Raw genomic sequence first — 11,597 nt, forward strand, 5'->3', positions numbered from 1 at the left:
CACAAATGGCTCAGCCAGATTTAGACTAGCACCTTAAAACATCTTCCCAAGAACTTCAGGCAGGAATGTAGATTGGCGTGCAGGGTGGTCCTAGGTCACAGCACTAGCTCACAAAGAGGGACAAGTAGGGCAAGCCTATGCAGGGGCCACACTTTTTGTTCCAGTGGTAGCCCACAGATTCCATTTTGCATGTCATTTGTAAAATTATTTAATCCGCTGCCAACATGGGACACTTCATACCCTTTGCCGAGAGATTCAGATACCCTGGCCCAACATTCCAATGTGTCCATTTGGAGCCTGTGCTCTTTGTGGGCCACAGGGCGTCTGTATTTGAGACCAGGAGCAATAGCCAGTAGCCACTGGACAGAGGCTGCCTGGATGGTGTTATCTCAAACCCCCAAATTCCAGGTTCTCCAGAGATGATAGTTTCTCTGCCATCCCAACTGGGCATATACAAGGGTCTGGAAGAATGTCAATCCACCTTTATTGGAGGACAGGTTGCACTGTGACAGTTTTAAATAACCAAGGGCCAGTGGGCTCAGACAATCATCTCCAGCTGCCGGGCATACTCAATGACTTGCTTGGCCAGTTCTGTAGAGGGGATGATGGTGTCTTCTGGCTTCTGCTGCTGGCTGGCAAAACTGTAGTAGTTGTTGGGGCCCAGGACCCACCCTCGCTGCAGGAAGGGAAGAATAAAAGATGGGTGATGTGATCCCAAAGGCTGTCTTCCCACCCCATGGAGCCACCACTCACCCATGTGTGCCACGGCTCCCTCTCCTCATGACCCCCCCACCTTGCACAACTCTAGGCAAAGAAATTCACTCTCTCTCCTCTGGTTTTTCCATGTTCAAGACAGATACCCTCTGGATCCACTGTAAGGATTCAGTGAATCAAAACCTTTGAAATGATATTTGGCCTAGAATAAGTGATCAACAACTGCCATCATCACCCACACTCAATTTCACCCCTTTTACAGTCTGCTCTTGACTCTCCTCCTGCCTCCTAGGACACCAGGATCACTGTGCACCATGGGTCACCATTTCCAGAGGCAATCTCCTGCTCAAATGTTCCATACTAAAGGAAGCAAAGTCTTACAGAAAAAGTTGCCACTTTTAAGGAATTCTAATAAAGGCAAAAGCCAGTCCAGCATGGTGGGGCACCTCTCAAGTCTCAACTACTTAGAGGCTAGGGCAGGAGGCATGCAAGTTTATGGCCAGATGGGGCAAACTGGTGAGAACCTGTCTCAAAATTTAAAAAATAAAAGGACTGAGGATGTAGCTCAGTGGTTGAGGGCCCTGGGTTCAATCCCCAGTGCCAGGGAGGCAGAAAGGGGGCAAAAGATAATATGTGCAGTGTACCACCTCCACCTGAAGCCAGGTGCTAGGCTAAGCTCATCCCACATATTAAAACTCTATGGATACACAAGCTCAGGCCACTTGCCTAAGGACCACATACTACACACAGCTGGATTCAAATCTGCACAGTCTTGTCCCCCCAGACTGCCCCACTGCTCACTAACACATGCTAAGAGCATGCCCCCCTTGGCTCCAAAGCCCCTTGTCCTGCACCCCAGCCACCTTCTTAGCGTAGTCTGTCATCTTTTTGGGTGTGTTGAAGAAGAGGATCCGGGTGGCCTCAGTGAAAAGGATTTTCTCGTAGGCCTTCTCAATGCACCCTGCAATCTCGTCCCTGGGGGAAAATAATGAGGTTCATGTTACTGAACACAACCCCCCAGGTCCCGTCCTCCTGGGCCTGACAGGTGCCACCTCTGAACTTTCGGTGCAGCATTGATGTCTGGAATGTTCCTGCCCTATTTTACTAGCAGAGGCTTAAAGAGAGGAGTAACTTGACCAGAGTCACAAAACAAGCAAGGGCCACAGGGGATCCACATTTAGATCTCTCCAACTCCCGGAACTGTGGAACCAAACTCCAATCCCACTCCCGGAACTGAGGAACCAAACTCCAATCCCACTCCGAGATGGGAGGATTTGAGACTCTCTGAAATCCAGCCTGGGATTCCCACAAGGGGCTTTCTTCCCATAAACCCTCCTCACAAGAGTGCTGCATCCTACTTCACAGAGCCCAAGGGGTCCCTTGAATCCATGAACAGCAATAACGTAGCAAAACAGCTATGCACCAAGTTCTGGAATGGGGTTGGGGTGAGCCCTCGAGAAAGGTGGGGATAAGGAAGAGCACGGGCATTTTCTGCAATGTCACATCTCTCAGGAAGAGGGTAGGTATAGGCTCTCACAACAAATGAGGTTTGGGAGAGGTATGTCTTTCACAACAAATACCCTGGTTTGTTAGAATGCTTGCCCAGCATGCATTAAGGGCTCTGGGTCCCACCCTCAGAATCTTATTTAAAAAAAAAAAAAAAAAAGACAAGTCCCTATACCAATCAGGCCTTTAGTCCCAGCTAAGGCAAGAGGATCACTGAAGCCCAGGTTCGAGGCCAACCAGGGAAACTTAGTGAGACCCCCATCTCCAAAACCAACAATAACAAAACACTATTCCATGTCTGTACACTTGCCTTTGTCACCCCAGAAAATGGTGGGGCTGGTGATATAGCTCAGTTAGTAGAGTGCTTGCCTTGCACGCACAAGGCCCTGGGTTCAATCCCCAGCACCACACACATACACACACACAAAAGGAAACCCATTCCAATCTGGTACTTCACCCAAGTGAACCAGCTGTGCCACCAACTCTGACACCCTTTTATTTTAACTGTATTTTATTTATTTATTTATATGTGATGCTGAGGATTGAACCCAGTGCCTTAACCGTGCCAGGCAAGCGCTCTACCACTGAGCCCCAGCCCCTTGACACCCTTTTATACCTCAAAAGGGATTTATATGTCATACCCACCTGCCCCTGTGTACACTGCAACCCCAGGGGCTGACAGGACTTGGTGGCCCCATTCTAGACAAGGGAAACTGACTGTTGCAGAGTTTAGGTGCCCTGAGGTGAGGTTATGTGACTCACTGGATGCATCTTTGGCCCAGAGATGGACTGGAACACTTCTCAGAGAGGTAGCATGGCCCCCATCTGCTGAGCTGTCTGGGTGCCACACCCAGGCTCAAGTTCGACCCATGGCCAACCATGTAAACAGCCCGAGGGACAAGCGGAGAGCTGTTGTCCACAATGGCATGACCAGTTCCATTTCACAGAAAAGAACTAAAATGCTAGAATAGAAACATGCCCAGCCTACCCAGATCACGAGTGGCCAGAAAGGATTTCAAATTCAGGGCTGTCTATGCGAGAGGCTGAGCTCTTTCTGAACCTCACAGAGTTCTGGTCCCCCACACACCTGATAGTGTCCAGCAAAATGTCGATGAAGAAGGTGTAGCTCTCAGCAGGGATGTTGCCTTTGGCCAGGAACACCTTGTTGTAGCTGCCCTCCATCAGGTACTGCAGAGGCCGAGGATGGAGAAAAGAGGATGAAGAAGAACAGCACAGGGACACCCCAGAACTCCCCACCTCGGCCTCGTTCTCTCCCCCCTAGCTTGTCCTGAGACTGCATCCCCTTTTCTCAGCTCCAATCATAAAAAGGAGACCAAGGGCTGGGGCTGGGGCTCAGTGGTAGAGCGCTTGCCTAGCATGGGCAAGGCTCTGGGTTCGATCCTCAGGACCACATTAAAAAAATAAACAAATAAAGGCATTCTATCCATTTACAACTACCAAAAAAAAAAAAAAAAAAAAAAGAGAGAGAGAGAGAGACACCAAACTGGATCTACTGGGGTTTATCCACCCACAACTTTGCCCAAACTATGCTGCCTGCCCTCCTGCCCTCCCCTCCCCCAGCCAAATCCTGTGCAACCTCAGCTTCAGGAACTATTTCTTAACCCCAGCTCCTAAAGTTCTCCCCTGGCCCAGCTCATTTGTTTCTCAAACACAGCAGGCAGTTTCTTTCTTTTTTTGAGAGACAATTTTTAATATTTATTTTAGTTTTTCGGCAGACACAACATCTTTGTTTGTATGTGGTGCTGAGGATCGAACCCGGGCCGCACGCATGCCAGGCAAGCGCGCTACCGCTTGAGCCACATCCCCAGCCTACAGCAGGCAGTTTCTGCCTCAGTTTATACTGGCTGGTTGCTCTGCCTGGATTGTCACATGGTTTCATTCTCATCCTTTGCAAGTCTTGCATAAATCCCAACTCTTCAGAGTCCTTTCTGACCACCCCACATTAAATTTTGTCCCCTGCCCATTACACCCCACCCTCCTTCCTTATTTTTCTCCACAGAACTTACCTGACCACAGGTTACTTCCACTTTTGCTTACTGTCTGCTTCCTCACCTCACTGTCAACACCCCAAGATCAAGAAATTTATGATTCAATGCACAGTCTAAAAGCTAACAAGCACCCAGCGCACAGCTGGAGCTCAATATTTGTTGCATAAATGAGCAAATATTAATGAACCCTGACCACTCCCCTAGTACTTGTCCTGGTACTACCCACCTTAGCCAAGCCCTTCTTCCCTGCCCAGCCTCACCTGCTCAAGAGATACAGGGTGCTTGATGTAGACATTGGTCTGGATATCCTTGGCAGGTAGGCGCTCCAACTCTGTATGAAACTCAGCCACCCGGTTCTGGGACAGCAGGAAGAGGAGATTGAGGCCCAAAAGCTGGTGCATGTAGGCTGACTCGGGGAGCTGCTCCCTGTGGACCAGGAAGGGGAATCCAAAAAAGGGAAGGCTTAGGGACCTACCAAGCACCAGGGACCCTCCTTTATCTCCTTGAAGGATTATAGGACCCTGGGTTTTCAGATGAAGAAGAAGCAAGAAGTCCCTTATTAGTCATATCAACCCAAACAAGTGACCTCATTTCAGAAAAGTGACTTGATTTCCCCAAATGTAAAATGGGTTATCACCACAGTATCCATCTCATATAGATAGGTTAAACAAAGGTTAAGTGAGTAAGATGATCTAAAATGACTAGGTAAAATGACTAAAACAGAGTCTTACCCAAAAAAGCACTATATAAGTGTTCAATATGATTATGCCAAGAATCATCGCCCTCACTTTAAGGGGGAAACTGAGTCAGAGAGGTGACCACATTATCAGAAAGTGGCAGGATGTTTTAAACCAGTCTGTCTGCTATCAAATTTTTAATCATTAATCCATACAGATATCAAATTCTTAATCATTAATCCATAAAGATGCCATTCAGTTTTATATTCTCCACACATCAAGTCCCTGCTCTGGGCCTGGGCTGGGCCTGTAGTAGGCAGTGCTAAAAACCCAGCTGTGACCAAGACAGTTCCAAACTCTACCTTTAGGAAGCTCCCAGTCCAGTGGGAGAGACAAGGCTGGGATGGAGAAATACAATCCAAGGCTGGAGCCAAGGCAGGTAAAAGATAATGGTGGCTACACTGGGCAGAGGGGATGTAGTGTGGGAACAGGTAAGGGAAGTCAATGGATTAGATATCTACAGAAATTAGATCATACAACCCATCTCAGGACCTCCAAGTCAATCTCCTGACCCTGAAATCTCTGGGTACATAACTAGGCAGATCAAGGGCTCCCAATAGAAGGAAGAAGCCCATTTGAATGAAACAAAGATATAAAAGTAACCAGTAACCACCATCCCTCCCCAGTGGCAGGGCCCAACCTCACTTGTAATCAAAGTAGTAGCATTTGAGCTGAGCCATGTAGCGCTCGAAGGAGGGGATGTCCTTGCGAAGGATGCTCCACTGGGCCCCGATCTCCAATATGTCACCTGTGAGTGACAGGGCGAGCTCTCAGGAGATGACTGGGTTCCCTCCCCCAAACCACAGCACCATTCCTGCCACAATCCTCAGCCCATCACCCCCCCCAACCCCAGGGACACTTACGGGCCAGAATGAGCTGTTGTTTGGTCAGCTTGGTCCCTGTGGTTGGCAGGAAGTTAAGCTCCAGCAGAACCAGCTGACAGGGAGGAAAGGAGGGAAGGAAGGAAAGATGGGACTTCAAATATAGGTTACTAGGCTGGGCACGTAGCTTAGTGGTAGACTGCTTGCCTAGCATGTGCAAGGCCCTGGGTTTGATCTCCAGAAACACACACATAGAGGCTACTTACCCTCTCTGGGGTTTGTTTTTTCCTACCTGGAAAATTAAACTAACCATCATCCCTGACTCATAAAACTGTTTTGAGTACTTCAAGGAGCCAATCCTCAAAAAGCACTCAGAATAGAACCTGAACACAAGCAAGCACTCATTTAGGATGACCTCATATCATATATATTAATAGCGCCGCTGGGGAAACAGGAAAGACACTCCAGTGCCTGATCCAACGAAGTCACCGGGATGGGAAGGACACCAGTACCTTCTGTTCTTGACAGATTTTCCCTACACTCTTTGGGAAGGGGCAGCTGGGCTACCCCAAAAATCTACAGGTAGGGAGAGGCACTAATCTCCTCCCAAACCCAGCTTATACACCATTCCTTATTAAACTCAGTAACTTGGCCCAGAATACTCTATTTATACTCTTTCCCAAACAGACCTAGTCTGAAGCACCCTGAACCCCATATTATTTTTCTTGTAGGTTCTGCCCTGCCCCTTTGCCCCCTTTTCCAGAGATGCTCACTTAACCTCAGACCCCAGCTTGGCCAGGTCTCACCCACACATCCCTACACGCCCCATCATCTCAGACTTGTTCTGCAATTCTCATTCCCCATTTAGCGTTGTCATGAACTCGCCATCGGGAAAAACCCGATACTGCATCCGGCCCCTCTGATCAGCAGGGCTTCCGACCGGCAAGACTGGAACTCCTCGCTTGGTTCTGTCCTGACCCATCTCTCCATCACTCCCTCCCCACTCTGCCCCCCTGGGGCAGCACTTGGTCCGTTCCAGCCCTCTCCGGCTCCTTGACCCCCTTCGAGTTCGCACTTAGGCTGTTCCGAATGTTTTGTCGTTTGGATCTCCAGGCCGCCCGGTTTCCATCGGCACCGAAGCCTCTCGGGTGGCCCGGAACTTGGTTGGGACCAGACCTCTCGTAGCACCCCCTTAAGCACTTGGCTTCCTGGGCCCGCCAACCCCTACCTTGAGGCGGCCCAGCTCTTCTCCGCATTTGCTAAGATTGGGGCTTTTCCGGTTCCACTCGCCCTTGAGTTGCTCGTACATGCCGGCCGCGGCCTGCAGGATAGCGCCCGAGGCCGCCGCAGACCCGGAGCTCGAGATGCCTGTCGTTCCGTTCATGGTCGCGGCCGCCATCTTCCGTGATTTGGCGAACCGCCGGCCTCGTTTACGGCAGCGGCGCCTACGGACTTTCGCCCGGCGGAAATGGGGCTGGGAGGTGGAGCCCAAGGGCGGGGGCGGAGCTACGACTGCCCGCCTCTCCCCGCCGCGGGTGGCGAGCCGTAGCTCTCTGGGAGAAGTCCCGGAAGCCCTGCCCTTAATGAACATACCAGTTGGAGCTCCGCCTCTGTTGTCACTCAAGCTGGTGACCGGAAGTCGGCTGGCCCTAACGTCTCAACGCTCTCCTCCCATTCCAGTAGTCAATATGGCTTTCCTGGCTTCAGCCCGTGCGCTGGGGACGCTGTTACTGTCTGGAGGTTCCACCTTCAGGGTAGCTTCTATAAGCCAAGAGGTGGCGATGTGGAGCCAATAGGACAACTTTCTTTTACATATATTTACATAAACTTATACTATATTTAAATAATGAGATTTCATTTTATAGAGGTATGAAGAGGCTGGGTAACCTTCCAAAGCTCTAGTAGCTGGGATTTGAACCTACATATCTAGTCTCTCTGTGCATCTGTCTGCATTTTTTCTCCAAATTTATACAAATAAGCACAAACTATTTACAAAGAACATCCAGCCCTATGGCTTTAAATGCCACATAGAAGCAGATAATTTCCAATTTTTCATACCAGCTTTTACTTTCTTCATTGCTGCATAGACACTACACCCGCCTATTCAGCCACTTTTTCTCGAAAGAAACTCAAAATTCTCCTTCCCCCCCCCACCTCACCAGCCGTGCAGGGGCCCCCCAGTCTTCTATGACCACCTCCCGCAGGCATGGCGCAGGGCCCCCCTCTCATTAAGGCAGCAGCAAGGCACAGCAGGCTGGACTTCATTTTCCAGGAGCAGAGGATGGCGGAATCGGTGCCCACCTGGCAGGAACCATGGCTATTTAGCAACTTACACAAACAAAAATAGCAGCTTTTGCCAATTTGAGAATGTATCCATATGGACTGGTGTCGCTGGACCTTCAGAGTTAGGACAGTGATGCACAGGACAAAGAAATGGACAGTCTTCTGAACAAAGTGGAAGAAAGAATGAAAGAATTAGGTGAGGACAGTACTGGGCGAGTGAAATGCATACTATCCATAGTTGGAGGAGGGGCCATCAGCAGATATCAGGCCTACTGCTGATGGGCACATCTTACTGATGAGTACGACAGAGATGAGGAGGAGTATGATGAAGACCCACCTTATCCGAACATTAAAATTCTACACCCGAAGCAGTTCGGAACTATTCTTGACCTTAGCGTGGATGTTAATTTGGCAGACAGTGATCTTGCCTATACCTGGGCTATCATGGGCAGAGGCAAAGAAGATCACACTGGCAAAGATGAGCTGATTCTGGGAGGCAAAGAAGAGGGTGTATTATGTGAAATAGTCAAACTGAAACCAAAGATGGTCACTGTGGTAGAGATTGATTTGATGGATGTAAGAAATATATGCAAAAAAAAATGTGCTAAGGACCTTAGTCTTAAAGGAGACTGCTATCAGGTTCGGTTTTTTATTTTTATTTTTTTTTTATTTTTTTTTTTGTGTGTGTGTGGCACTAGGGGTTGAACCCAGGGCCTTGTGCATGGTAGGCAAGCACTCTGCCAACTGAGCTGTATCCCCAGCTCCCCATCAGTTTCTAATAGAAGAATGTATTCCAGGGGCTGGGGATGTATCCTCAGCACCACATAGAAACAATGTTTGTATATAAAAAAAATGTTGTGTCCGCCGAAAACTAAAAATTAAATATTAAAAAAATCTCTCTCTCTCTCTCTCTCTCTCTCTCTCTAAAAAAAAAAAAAAAAAAAAAAAAAAAAAAAAAAAAAAAAGTGTATTCCAGTACTGAAGAAGTATGCCAAAGAAGGGAGAGAATTTGATTATGTGATGATTTCACAGCTGGTCCAATCTCCACATCTCCAGAAGAAGATTCCACATGGGAGTTTCTCAGATGGATTCTTGACCTATCAATGAAAAGTATTGAGACAGGATAGGAAATATTTTACACAGGGCAACTGTGTCAATTTGATGGAAGCCCTGTCCTTCTTAGCTCAGGTGCCTCTGTTGTCCTGTGGAATTCTCAAAGGAGATTGTCTGTGTCCCTTTGTACTTGGAATTGTGGGTATTTTATATTCCCCTAATCATGTGTGCTGCAAACAACTTTCTTAACCTCCGAATGCTGTACATCAAAATAACTTCCTTAAAGTTTTCTTTTTATATACATATTTTTTAGTTGTAGTTGGACACAATACCTTTATTTTATTTATTTTTACATGGTGCTTAGGATTGAACCCAGGGCCTCACATGTACTAGGTAAGCGCTCTACCACTGAGCCACAATCCCAACCCAAATTTTCTCTTTTAATTATTAATTTTAATTTTAAAAAAGCAAAGGTAAAATGTATATTTTGATGAGTGAGGGTGTTATTTTTTGAAAGCCAGCTGAAGGGCAGTTAGATAGTTCAGCAAAGATTGCCAAGTACACTGACTGCCGAGAATGTAGTTTTTGTTACTTATTAGTTCTGTATGCGTTTTTTCTGTTTTCTTTTTCTTTCTTCCTTTTTTTTTTTTTTTTTTTTGGTTTTGGTTTTGGTAGACTGAAATTTGGATGTCTGGAGGAATGAGCATCATTGTTCTGGAGGGAAGTTCTTGATGGTGATATGTTTTCCCCCAAAAAGGATTTAGATATTAAAATTACAAAGGAGACAAAAAAAATTCTCTAATTCAGCTCCATGGGTTTTCTGCACTGTTGAATTCCTATCTCCACGTTTGGCATGTATTAGCACACAGTCAATAAATATTCGTTGAATGAATGACTATGTCAAATAAATCATGGCATTTAAAGCCTTTTAAACAAAGAGCCGGATGTGGTGGTACACGCCTGTAATCCCAGGGGCTCAGGAGAACGAGGTAAGAGGATCACAAGTTTAAGGCCAGCCTCAGCAACTTAGCAAGACTCCAATCTCAAAATAAAAGGGGCTGGGGATGTAGATTAATGGCAAAGAGTCCCTGGGTTCAATCCAGGGGATGGACTGCATTGAGACTATTGGCTAGACAGGGGATGGAGTACGGAAGCCACTTCCCTTTTTTCAGGTCCAATCTCCTCTGTCCCTTCCAGAAAGCACAGTTTCCTTCTAACTGCCCTCCCCCACACATGAGCAAAAGTGGGATCTGATTGGCTTAACCCAATCATTGCCCCATCCCTTTGGTAGTGTGATTGGTAGGGTGGTGCTCTGTGACCCAAGTTCATCCACTCAGAGTGGCTGACAGGACTCTGACAATGTTGGATCCCAGGCCCTTCTTTCTCTGGACAAGAGGATGTACAGCCTTAGATGATGAGGATGGTTGTCTTGAGGTCAGAGCACACTCAGAAGAGAGTAGCAGAACAGGGTAATCTACCAAGAAATGATGCCAGGATCCTGCAGACATTGAGATCTGTATCTGTAGCTTCTGTTGGGCATGGTGTCATACACCTATAATCTCAGTGACTGGGGAGGGAGGCTGAGATAGGAGGATTACAAATTCAAGACCAGGTCAAATTTGAAGTCAGACCTTGTCTCAAAATTAAATAAAAAGGGCTAGGGGTGTAGCTCAGTGATAGAGTGCCCCTGGGTTCAATCCCTAGTACCAAAGCTGGTGGGGGTGGGAGGAGCCCATGAATTACCATCTCCATGTAGACCATCTGAGTGAAATTTTTACTATTTGCAACTAAAATTAAAATCCTAACCTCAGATGTTGTTGTTCAAAATATTTAATCAATCAGAACAGATTACAGGCCACAGCCATGGGCCTCAACCATGGAGGACCATGCCGGGTAGCAGGGAGGCCTGAGACACTCTGGGTAGAAATGACAGCAGAGGGAGGCAGCTGACCTGATTTGCAGTCATCTTGAGTCATAAAGGTCATGATTGCCCCTGAGGAACCCTGACCTGTTTTCCTAGAATTGTTTTCCAGCACATTTCAAATAAACGAAATCACTGGAGGGATGTGTGAAATTTTACAACTGGATCCCAACATCAGCACCAGAAATGTGCCTGACATCTTGGATGTTCACTTGAGATAAATCAAGTATATTCTGGCTTGGATGAAAGACACTCTGTCCTGATTGCTCTACAAGCTCCCTTCCTCTGACCGGCTGAGTCTTACTGCTGTTCTTAAACATGCTTATTTCAATGGGTCCCCAATACATTTCATCCGTACAATTCTGGATCTGTGTCTCATGGCACAATTCACTTATGGTAGCTGATTCTTTTGCCATGGATTTTCCTGGAATCGGATAGGCAAACAGAGAAGCAACTATTTGCTAATTGGCAACAGATAGATTTTGATTTTTTCTTTTTCTTTCTTTTTTTTTTTTTTTTTTTTTTTTTGAGACAGGGTCTCCCCTAAATTGCT

The 11,597-nt window shown here is 47.1% G+C and overlaps 1 protein-coding gene and 1 pseudogene across 1 annotated transcript; one reads left to right on the forward strand and one right to left on the reverse strand.

Moving 5' to 3' along the window:
- Nucleotides 1-467: 467 nt before the first annotated feature.
- Psmd8 (proteasome 26S subunit, non-ATPase 8) lies at nt 468-7,378 on the reverse strand. The gene is made up of 7 exons (XM_077105756.1): nt 7,016-7,378; nt 5,830-5,902; nt 5,612-5,714; nt 4,490-4,655; nt 3,308-3,408; nt 1,578-1,689; nt 468-676 (listed from the first exon to the last, which is right to left on the reverse strand). The coding sequence occupies exons 1-7, from the start codon at nt 7,376-7,378 to the stop codon at nt 539-541; spliced, it is 1,056 nt and encodes a 351-aa protein (XP_076961871.1). The 3' UTR covers nt 468-538.
- A 678-nt stretch (nt 7,379-8,056) lies between these two features.
- LOC143638146 (spermine synthase-like) lies at nt 8,057-10,377 on the forward strand (annotated as a pseudogene).
- Nucleotides 10,378-11,597: the final 1,220 nt, after the last annotated feature.

The sequence above is a fragment of the Callospermophilus lateralis genome, chromosome 18 (assembly GCF_048772815.1).
Source record: "Callospermophilus lateralis isolate mCalLat2 chromosome 18, mCalLat2.hap1, whole genome shotgun sequence".
Classification (NCBI taxonomy): domain Eukaryota; kingdom Metazoa; phylum Chordata; class Mammalia; order Rodentia; family Sciuridae; genus Callospermophilus; species Callospermophilus lateralis.